Source organism: Abramis brama (genome assembly GCF_963993115.1).
Source record: "Abramis brama genome assembly, chromosome: 10".
Taxonomy (NCBI): domain Eukaryota; kingdom Metazoa; phylum Chordata; class Actinopteri; order Cypriniformes; family Leuciscidae; genus Abramis; species Abramis brama.
In genome coordinates, this window is record NC_139972.1 from 34,995,454 (window position 1) to 35,007,403 (window position 11,950).

At 46.3% G+C, this 11,950-nt stretch overlaps 1 protein-coding gene across 1 annotated transcript; it reads right to left on the minus strand.

Annotated features, from left to right (window-relative positions):
• Positions 1-1,936: 1,936 nt before the first annotated feature.
• LOC311091053 (olfactory receptor 51I2-like) lies at positions 1,937-2,854 on the minus strand (the record flags this gene model as incomplete). The annotated part of the gene is made up of 1 exon (XM_084126784.1): positions 1,937-2,854. The coding sequence occupies one exon, from the start codon at positions 2,852-2,854 to the stop codon at positions 1,937-1,939; it is 918 nt and encodes a 305-aa protein (XP_083982910.1).
• Between the last annotated feature and the right edge of the window lie 9,096 nt (positions 2,855-11,950).

The window sequence follows — 11,950 nt, forward strand, 5'->3', positions numbered from 1 at the left end:
AACAGAGCGTTCAACCTGGGGAACCCCAGTGTACCCTTTAGCAGCCCCCTGATCGAGAGGAGGAAAGTCGGAGGAGGTCGCCGAGCGATCACGGGAAGACAATGGTGCCTTCCAGGACCTCGTGACCTCCTCATGCACATCCGGGAAGAAAGGTATTGGGCGGCGACGAGGGTCAGCGGCCGCTCCCAAAAACCAATCATCCAGCCGCGAGCGCACTGGACCAGGTGGCGGGGACCACTCAAGGCCAATGGCCGCGGCTGCCCGGGAAAGCATGGCCGTCAGCTCGGGATCAGACTCGGGCAATGCTGGGACACCCGAGGGTGGCAGCACAGCCGAATCGTCACTTCCCAAGGACTCCTGCCCACCTTGTGATGCAGCGATCGACATACGGTCCTCCTCTGGAGCGCCAAATGAGACATGCGGCAAGTCAGAGGACTGTACCGCAGGCTCATTTGAAACACTCGCGGGTTGCACGGCGCTAGAGGACGGTGTGGAGCGTGGAATTGTCGGCGCTTTGTTCCACACCGTAACCCTCAGGTCACCCTGGCCGCCAGCCGAAGTACCAGCTCTCGTGGAGCTCGTAGATCGGGGTGCGGGTGAGGGGACTCTACCACGAAGGTCATTGAGTCTCGACCGCAACCGTGCGATGGGCATGTTCCCGCAATGGGAACATGACTCATCCACAAACGCTGCCTTAGCGTGTTCAACACCCAGACACACAAGACAGCGATTGTGCCCATCAGAGTCAGACACATACAGACCGCAACCAGAAATACACGGGCGAGGCATCTTTAAAAAGACGTGCCGCGTGCAATGCTCTTTTGTGAAAGGAGATTTCTCCACAAATGTTGAAGCGACCAGGGAGATGAACACACAAACTCTGGCAAATCACTGCACAGATAAGCATGGAATGTGCACTCGCTGGAACTCGCTGTCACACCAACACTTGGAGAGAGGCTCGTCTCGAAGAGAATGAAGAGATGAACTCAGAATTGGCTGTGGACTGAAGAATCAACTTGGCTCCGAAGCGAAAACATATCTGCATGTTGCTCGCGCACTTCCTTATATACCCCCTGCGTGGGGCGGAGATACGCTATGCAAATTCCGCAGACCCATGGCATTTCATTGCCATTGGCTCGTTTTATATACTCGAAGATGATAGGCTTTCTAAGCGAAACCCCATTCGTCGTCATCCGACGTAACTCGGAGTGACAACGAAAGGGAACGAGTACTGCGTTTTCTGGCCGTGCGTACGGTTCACTCTGGTTCGCTTCGGCGATGAATAAAATCAGTGAATCAGCCTTTTCGAGCTTCCTTTATAGGGCTAAGCCACGCCCGTTTCGGCGGGAAGTGGCGAGGAGGGCGCGAAGCGCCCTCATTGGCCTGACGTCACCACAGGCCTCGCTCGATAGGCTTATGCAGTTGCCGCAGAGCAGCCAATGAGCGAGCGAGCCGTCTCGCCCATGGCTGTGTGCTGCTGCAACGCGCTTTACATTATTTCAAAAATTAAAGGATAATTTTTTGCTTCAGTATTTCGTGAAAAAGAGTTTTTCCCCTAGCGTTTTCAACGCAGTACTCGTACCCTCTTCTAGAGAGAACCGAGGTTACGTTAGTAACCGAGTACGTTTTTCACTGTATATAGTAAGGGTACATATACTGTTAAGCAATTAACATTTCTTTTACGTTGCTTTTTTACAGCTTTTTACCGTTAAAATAACGAAACTTTTTTACAGTGTATGATATTGTCAGAATTTAGCCTTTTTTTTTACAACAAGGATTAACAATGTGTACAATCAGTAAAATGTAGCATGGAAGGCATAACTTTAGAGTCTGAAACTTTTAATTTGGTTATAAAATAATATTAATAATAGTCTCCCTTGTATATTATTCTGTGTAACATTACACCAGAAAAAAAGAAAAAAAAAAGAAAAGACATCTACCTGGAGGGCTTTATAAGACAAATAATCTTTTTGCGAATATCAGGCAGGTTTAAAGCATAAACAAGGGGGTTCAGGATGGGTGGTATAATAAGGAACTCCAGTGAAAGTAAAACTGACAGCCATATAGGAAGTTCTACGTTGACAACTCGACTCAAAGTGACATCAGAAATAATAGCAATTGAGAAATTCAAAAGGACCACTATGTGTGGAATACAAGTTTGATAAGCTTTGCCCTTGAACTGTGATGAGCTTCTTTGACAAACAATAAGAATTTTTACATAAGAATATAATATTAAACTTAAAGGGATGACAGTAGTTGTGATTAATATAAACAATCCTAAAACATTATTAATTATTGTGCTTTCGCAAGAAAGCTTGACTACTTCATAGTTGTGGCAGTACACTTTAAACAATTTGTTACCACACATTCTCAGTTTTGTACTTAAAAGACCAGTAATACCAAGTAAAATCATTGGATAAGCCACGTTTATACCTACTGAAACAATCAAAAACCTTGGTGTAATTATGTTGTGGTATTGTAAAGGTTTACTGATTGCAGCAAATCTGTCTAATGCCATTAACATTAATATTGTAAATTCATTTGCGGCATACGTGAAGATTACAACAGTTTGTAAGACACATGCTTCACGGGAGATTGAGTGTGTATCAGAAAGCAAGTCTGTCAGTGCTCTTGGAAAAAAGCCAGCTGTTCCAAACACAGAGTTGAAAGACAAACATGAAATCAGAATGTACATGGGCTGGTGTAAAGTCCTTTCCAGAAATATTACAAGCATAATAAGGACATTAAATAATATGATAGCACAGTACAGAATAAATCCTAAACTGAAGAAAGCATATCTTATGTACCCGAGATTTTCAAACAACATGAAATAAAAATATGTCCCATTTTCCATTTTGCATCAGGCAGAGTTACTTCATTGACCTGAAGAAGAAAGTACACAATGTTTCTATGATTTTTAAACAATTTAAAAAACAACAGTTTGCATTATTAACTTGAGAACAATAAAGTTAAATTTGTTAACATAATTAATTATTTAATGAACTATGAACACAAATGAATCATCAATGAACAATAATATATTTATAAATTAACATTAGATTAATATTTACTTTAAATAATTGTGTATACATATAATCTTCAGGTTAAATTGGTTTAAAAATAGATTTGTGACATATTAAATAACAACTTTGAAATGTATTTTGAACATCAGGCACATTTTTCTATACCTGAAAACACACATTACATAATTGAAATACCTTCTGTGATACACCTTGAAATAACGATTGTTGCAAGAACTGCGAGTCACCATTATGCTAGTGTTCTTATATCATCTAACAAGTCTTAGGAGGCCTCTTTTTTGTTTTGTTTTTTTGAGTAGGGGGAGGCTGCAGACCTGGAGCCGGTAGATATACGCCCCAGGCAGTTTTATGGTCCAGACAGTTCCCTTTCAAGGGAACTCCCGTTGCGTCGAGAATGACGCTATGGGGAACGCTTTGCGTAATGACGTCTTGAAGCACATGTAAAATCAGTCCAATGGTGTAGCGGGACGTCAGAGGCGGGTGACGTCACGTACCAGGAAGCTATAAAAGCCGGCCCGAAACAGAAAACGAAAGCTTTCTGAGTCTTCAGTCGCGCTCTGTGTTGAAATCTGTCCTTGTTATTTGGTGTTGTCTGTCTATATATATATATATTTATTCAGATATGGCGAGCAAGCAGCAGTATCGAGTGTGTGTCCATCCCTGCCCGCGTTATTTAACGGGAGGTGACACACACACTCTTTGTGTTGTTTGTTTGGGAGAGGAGCATGCCCAGTCAGCACTCGAGGGTGGTGACTGTGTGCATTGCTGTGCGCTTCCATTGCGGACGCTCCGATCCCGGTTGGCTCGGTTCAATCCCGACCACGTTCCCCAGGGCTCGGGTCCCGCCGCGGCTGAGGCTCGGCGGCGATCTCAGACCTGGGGTTCGCAAATGGATCTGTCAGTGGATGTTGAGACGGGCTCTGCCTTATCTCAGCCTCTTACTGACAGATCCAGTGCCTCTCATCAGGGTGTGAAAGCACGCGCTGCGGTTTCTTCCCCCCCGATAGAGGCACCAGTACTACAACTATCCAGCTCTGAGGAGTTGGATGTTGTCAGTATTGAAGCTGAGTCTGAGGATTCGCCACCTCAGTCTCATGCATTTGAAGAGCTGCTTGATGTAGTTACTAGAGCAGTTGACAGACTTTCTATTGAGTGGCCAGAGGATAGGCAGGACGTTCGTTCGAAAAGCAAACTCGACGAACGCTTCCTGCCATCTCGTGCACAGCCTCAGCGCAGGAGTCTTCCGTTTTTCCCCGATCTCCACACCGAGGTGTCGAGATCGTGGGGAAAACCAATGTCATACAGAGTATACACACCACAAACATCCCATTACTCTTCCATCTATAAATATAAAGAGCATGGTTATGGGGAGATGCCGAAGGTGGAGGAGACGTTGGCGAACTATCTCTCTCCAGCAACGGCATCTTCCTTGAAGACTCCTACACTCCCCACTAAACCAGTAAAGTTTACATCTTCCCTGATTCATAAATCATATGCAGCCGCTGGTCAAGCTGCAGCGTGTCTGCATACGATGTCCCTTATGCAGGCTTATCAGGCAGAATTACTGGGTGATTTAGAGGAGGGCGGGGGTATTGGTCCTGACACAGTAGCTGAACTGCGTAGAGCCACAGATTTGTCTCTCAGGGCCACCAAGGAGACCGCTAAATCAGTCGGGCGGTCTATGGCAGCCCTGGTGGCCACTGAGAGGCATCTGTGGCTCAATCTGAGTGACATCAAAGATAGAGAAAAACATGTTCTTTTAGATGCGCCGGTTTCTACTGTTGGGCTATTTGGAGATGCAGTGAACAGTGCGGTAGCTAAATCGCAAGAAGCTTCAAAACAGGCTGCTGCACTCCAGAAACTTCTCCCCCGCCGTTCTTTCATTGAGGCTGCTGAGCGGGAGCAGCCTCACTCCTCTAAAAAGAGCGCTGATCATCGTGCCACTCAAAAGCAGAGTGTGTCCTCCCGTGCTCCCCCACAAAAATCTCGGGGACACGGAGGGCGCGCTCAAACCCAGCAGTCTTCGAGGGGTAGAGCGGATCTGCGGACCGTTATTACTGCCAAGAAGGCTGCTGGGAAGAAATCCTGACGTCCGAGGGCTCAGGACTAATGAGGGTAGTCCCCCCCGAAGCAGAGCGGTTAACACCTCTTTTTACGGTGCCCGTCTCTCTTCGGTACCCTCAGGGGACCGTTCTGCCAACCCTGCCGCCTCAGGTGTTACAGGGCGCAGCGGTCTCCGGCGAGCACATATCTCAAGGACCACCCGGAAACGTAGTGGCCTCGGGATGCCCGCCCCCTCCGAGGAGGGTGTTAGAGCAGTCTGTTCGGTCGTTCCCTGCCGGTGCGCCGTTACAGGGCGACGAATTGACTACTCGACAACAACAAAATCCAGAAACCAGTCTCGAGAGGCTGGTACCTCTAGTAGAATCTTTGACAGCGTGGAAGCTACTGTCAAATGTTTCTCGTTGGGTCCTGCAGACCGTAGAAAAAGGGTATCAGATACAATTCAAGAAACGCCCACCTCGGTTTATGGGGGTCCTGCCCACAGTGGTGGGCCCCGAGCAGGTTCTGGTTATGGAACAGGAAGTAAACACTCTGTTAGAGAAAGGGGCCATAGAATATGTACCTCCCTCCGACAGGGAAGCCGGGTTTTACAGCCGGTACTTCATAGTTCCAAAGAAGGACGGGGGATTGCGTCCCATTTTAGATCTTCGAGTTCTGAACGAGTCAGTCATGCAGCTCAAGTTCAAAATGTTAACATTGAGACAGATCGTGCCACAGATCAGGTCCGAGGACTGGTTTGTCACGATAGACCTCAAGGACGCATATTTCCATATTTCCATCCGTCCGTGTCATTGGAAGTTCCTGAGGTTTGCTTTCGGGGGCAAAGCATACCAATATCGGGTTCTTCCATTCGGCCTAGCTTTATCACCCCGCACTTTCACCAAATGCATGGATGCAGCTCTGGCGCCGCTGCGCCTCCAGGGTATTCGCATCATGAACTACATCGACGATTGGTTGATTTTAGCTCAGTCGCATCAGTTGGCGGTTCAACATCGAGATGTTGTTCTCGCCCACATGAAAGAGTTGGGGTTACGGCTGAACGCCAAGAAGAGTGTGCTTTCTCCACTCCAGAGGACCACTTTTTTAGGCGTGGTTTGGGACTCAGTGTCGATGCAGGCGCGCCTGTCACCGCCACGTATAGAGTCCATCCTTGCAGCTGTGAAAGGTGTAAAGCTAGGCCAGCTACTCACTGTCAAACAGTTCCAGAGACTGTTGGGTCTCATGGCAGCAGCTTCCAACGTGATACCTTTTGGACTACTGCACATGAGGCCCCTGCAGTGGTGGCTCAGGACCAGGGGGTTTTCCCCGAGGGGCAACCCATTTCGCACAATCAGGGTCACGCGGCGATGCTTACGTGCCCTGGTTATGTGGAAGAAACCTTGGTTCCTGTCCCAGGGCCCAGTGTTGGGAGCTCCTTGTCATCACAAACTGCTAACGACGGATGCTTCCCTCACGGGTTGGGGAGCGATCCTGGAGGGTCGCTCATCTCAAGGTCTGTGGGAAGACCATCATCGTTCCTGGCATATCAATCGCCTAGAGATGTTAGCTGTCTTCCGGGCTCTGAGGAGCTTTATCACAGATCTCAGGGGACACCATGTGTTAGTACACACGGACAACACGTCGGTAGTCGCCTATATCAACCACCAAGGGGGTTTGCGCTCGCGCCCGTTATCCAACTTGGCACGCCATATCCTCTTGTGGTCCCAGGGGAAGTTACTGTCACTCAGGGCAGCTTACATCCCCGGGGTCCAGAATATAGGAGCAGACACTCTGTCGAGGCAGGGGCCGAGGCCCGGGGAATGGAGGCTCCACCCCGAGGTGGTGGAGCTGATATGGAGGGAGTTCGGCCAAGCACAAGTGGATCTGTTTGCGTCTCGAGAGACGTCTCACTGTCCACTTTGGTTCTCCCTCACGCATCCAGCTCCTCTGGGACTGGATGCTATGGTTCAGACGTGGCCGAGGCTACGTCTGTACGCCTTTCCCCCAGTTGCTCTGCTCCCGGGAGTTCTGGAGAGAGTTCGCAGGGACCGGGTTTGCCTGCTTCTTATAGCCCCGCGCTGGCCGGGCAGAGTATGGTTTCCCGATCTGGTCTCCCTCCTCGACGGGCATCCTCTGGAGTTACCCGTCAGGAGAGACCTTCTGTCCCAGGCAGGGGGCTCAATATTTCACCCCCGCCCAGAACTGTGGAACCTGTGGGCTTGGCCTCTGAGGGGGCCCAGCTCATAGAGTCAGGTCTCTCAACTGAGGTTGTTGAGACCATTCTACAGTCCAGAGCTCCCTCCACGAGGAAACTTTATGCCCTGAAGTGGAGAGTCTTCACTTCTTGGTGTAGTGACCGTCGGTTGGACCCAGTTAACTGCCCAATTGGTACAGTGCTGGAGTTCCTGCAGGACCGGTTCACTGCAGGTCTGACCCCGTCCACTTTAAAGGTTTATGTGGCGGCCATAGGTGCTTACCACATTCCTTTGGGTGGAATGTCTGTGGGGAAAGACCCTTTGATATCTCGTTTCCTTCGTGGCACTTGGAGGCTGAGGCCTGCAGTTCGCTCTAGGGTGCCACCATGGGACTTGTCCATTGCATTACAAGGCTTGTCCCTGGCCCCCTTTGAGCCTATTGAGGAGGTTCCTGAGAAGTTTTTAACGCTGAAAGCTCTTTTCCTTCTTGCTATTTCCTCTCTCAAGAGAATTGGGGATCTCCAAGCGTTGTCGGTTGCTCCGTCATGCTTGGAGTTTGCTCCGGGTATGATCAAAGCATTTCTTCATCCGAGACCGGGCTATATCCCCAAGGTCCCCACTAATGTGGTCAGACCTATTGTTCTGCAGGCCTTCTGTCCTCCTCCCTTTCAAAATGCGGACCAGGAGGCTAATAATTTGCTTTGCCCTGTGCGGGCGTTAGACGCATATGTCCACAATGCTGCCCTGTGGCGAAAAAGTGATCAATTATTTGTGTGCTTTGGGTCCCCTAACAAAGGAGGTCCAGTGTCTAAGCAAAGGATGAGCAAGTGGGTGGTCGAGGCTATCTCACTTGCTTATGAGGCGGCTGGGCAGCCTTCTCCTTTGGCTGTCCGGTCGCACTCTACAAGGAGTATGGCGGCCTCTAAGGCCCTTATTTCAGGAGTTTCACTACAGGATGTCTGTGATGCGGCAGGCTGGTCCTCACCGCACACTTTCGTCAGGTTTTACTCTTTGGATCTAGACTCTGCTCCAGGGTCTCATGTTTTGTCATCCTAGTGCTGCTCTATTAGATTACACACAGGACAGACATTCGTAGCTATGGAGGCGTTGGTATAGACGTTCCCCATAGCGTCATTCTCGACGCAACGGGAGTTCCCTTGAAAGGGAACGCCTCGGTTACGACTGTAACCTCGGTTCCCTGAAGAGGGAACGAGCGTTGCGTCGCCTTGCCATATCTCCTTCATGCCTGTCAGCTCGACTTCAGACTTTTACGAAGCTTTCGTTTTCTGTTTCGGGCCGGCTTTTATAGCTTCCTGGTACGTGACGTCACCCGCCTCTGACGTCCCGCTACACCATTGGACTGATTTTACATGTGCTTCAAGACGTCATTACGCAAAGCGTTCCCCATAGCGTCATTCTCGACGCAACGCTCGTTCCCTCTTCAGGGAACCGAGGTTACAGTCGTAACCGAGGCGTTTTACGCCCCTGTTGTTCCTGATGCGTCCATTAGGTGGAGGAGCTGTACAGCGACACAAATTGAGGTATGTTAAATAATCTGCTTAAGTTATTGTTGTTTAACAATGATGGAACATTTATTATTTATGAACGATTAGCTAGATAAAGCTTGGGTAGGTAGATATCAATTCATTTCTATATATCAATGGATGGGTGTATAATTTCCCAGATAACAACATTGTTTCGGCCCAGATCCGGCCCATATCTGGCACTTGTGGAATACTGATCTGGCCCACATGCAGCGTGGAATGACGGCCCTTGGGTGGGTCACTCCTGTTTACCAGATCTGGGCCACAAACAAGGCCATAGCAATGCCACATGTCAGCCAAGAGCAATGAAATAAACTAGAACTGGACCTTATCTGAGCCACAAAATCTGTGTATATTATATATGGAGTCATCTCAGCCTTAATAAGCCTGTGAACAAGCAGAATCTGAAGAAAAAGAGATGAGCAGAAGCACAAGTCGTGCTCATGTCGTTCCAAGCCCATAAGACCTCCGTTCATCTTCGGAACACAGTTTAAAGATATTTTAGATTTAGTCCGAGAGCTTTCTGTCCCTCCATTGAAAATGTATGTACGGTATACTGTCCATGTCCAGAAAGGTAATACAGACATCATCAAAGTAGTCCATGTGACATCAGTGGGTTAGTTAGAATTTTTTTTATTATTAGATTTATTTTTAGACCATACCTGAACAGTTATGTTAGTAGACCTTCCTGAAATTAAAGCACTGTGTAGGCCTATATAATGTGTATCTTTGTTTAATTGTTTATCTATTATCTCTGTTTAATATATATATATATATATATATATATATATATATATATATATATATATATATATATTTGTTGTTGTAAACTCTGACGACAGTGATGACTTGATTCGTGACTGGAACTTTCAGGCATAGACCTGACCTTGCTGATGATTTAGTCAATTGGGCTTTGGAGTTTAAAATCACCATGGTTTCATTAACTGCCTTGTTGTCTATCCTACATTTTCACCACCCCAATTTGCTAAGAGATGGGAGGACTCTCCTCAAAACAAAACAAAACAAAACAAAACAAAACAAAACAAAACAAAACAAAACAAAAATACTACCTGTAGCAGGAGGTGCCTTCTTTTACTTTGGTTATTGAATACTATAACAGGCCTTCTTGAAAATGTGTGGATGAAACTCCCTAGCAAGCATTGCCTGCAGTTACAGTTAAACTTTGACGGGCTCCCATTGTTTAAGAGTAATAACCAGCAGCTGTGGCCCATTCTAGGTTTATTGAAGGAAGGTTCATTATTGACATTTTTTGGAGGGGATTGCAAACCCAAAATGATGTTTTATTAACAAGGTTCGGGCCCTATTTCCGAGCTCAGAGCCCTCCCCGTGGACAGCACGCCAAATACGCATAACTATTTATTCTCTGATCATTCGTAAGTGTGAACTCGTGAATCACTCACTGAGTACTTGAGGGACCTGGTGAGTGAGTTGAGTAGTCTTCAGCCAGGGTTTTGGTTCAAAGGCATAAAGAGTCATTCAGGCTATTCGGCTTGTGATAAATGGATTTGGTATCGACATGGTACTTGATTTTCCTCAAGATTACATGCATTTGGTGTGTCTTGGGGTTGTATGTCGGTTGTTTGACCTGTGGTGTAGTGGGAATTTGCCAACTTGTCTGGTCAGCTGGTTAAATCACTATATCAGAACCTACAGGAACTGACGAATAACATTCCGTGCGAGTTTGCTAGAAAGCCTAGAGCTTTTGAGGAGAAAGGGAGATGGAAGGCTACGGAGCTACGACAGTTCTTGCTGTATACAGGCCCTGTCGTTCTCGTAGATGTTCTGGCTGCTCCAGTCTACCACAACTTTATGCTGCTGTCAGTTACTATTTTTATGCTGGCTAATCCTGAGGTGGATGTAGGGATATGTGACTGTGCAAAGACACTATTGTGTCATTTGTTGAACATTTTGCCAGACTTTATGGTGAGGGCTTTCTGGTGTACAATTTGCATGGCCTTGTTCATTTGAGCGATGATGTTAAGAGACATGGATGTATTGATTTGATATCTGGTAGTGGTCGACCGATATATCGCCAAGGCCGATATATCGCCAAGATAAGTTTTTCTGATTGGCCGATGTGTTGGAAGCGGGACTTTTATTTTGACGGCGCTCCGGACTTTTATTTTGACAGGCGGCGCTGAGAACACCAGCGCCAGAAGAGAACGGCAATGGCAGCTTCTCAGATCACACAGCGCTCACTCACATTCTCCGTCTTCATTAATTTACGATCTCTGTCAGTCATATCTAATACTTTGTTAGACAGAACTGGTAAACAAAGAAAGTAAATGGTATGCGAAGTAAGTAAAGCGTTTGCTTTTTTATTATTTGTAACAGAAAAGGCAAACAATCAGGCTAAAATACTTTCTCATTTGCCGTCAACATTCAGCAAATGCCCATCTACGTCATTTAAACAAATCTCTGAATATCTAATAAACATTTCATTTCACAAACCTTGCCGATTTAATCGAATCCAGCTGTGATATCTTGTGAAGTGTGCATTACTGTCTGCAAGTGACGGTCGGTCCGTGCGAAGTGAGTGAATGCGAACAGAAGATTGGCTTCATAGGAGACGCAATCGAAAAACTTTAAATCCTTCATTTTAAAATATGCTGATATATAACCAGTTGCCAACTGTGTCATATTCATATCTGTGATATATCCAGTTGCCAACTGTTGTCACATTCATATCATTTTCACTGTGTGCTGTATGTAAAATTAGCGTTACCTTGTCTTTATTTGAAAAAATATGATTACCAGTGCACACAATATTACCAGATTACTGAGTGCCCTGTTACAGTGTTTACCTTCTTTTTATTCACATATTCATATATTTCTAAACAATTACTTTGTGAAAAATACTGTAATAGGATTGCAGATTCAAGAAGTTGCCATCTAAAGTATAAAAGCATGTTTATTTTAAAGATTTGTTTTATAATTTATTTATAATTTATTAAATATTGATTAAAATAAATATATATAAAAATATCGGCTTTATATCGGCCATCCTGCTCTCTAAGATATCGGCATCGGCATCGGCCATCAAAAAAACAATATCGGTCGACCACTAATATCTGGGTTCCCTTTTGAGAATTTCCTTGGTGAGGTA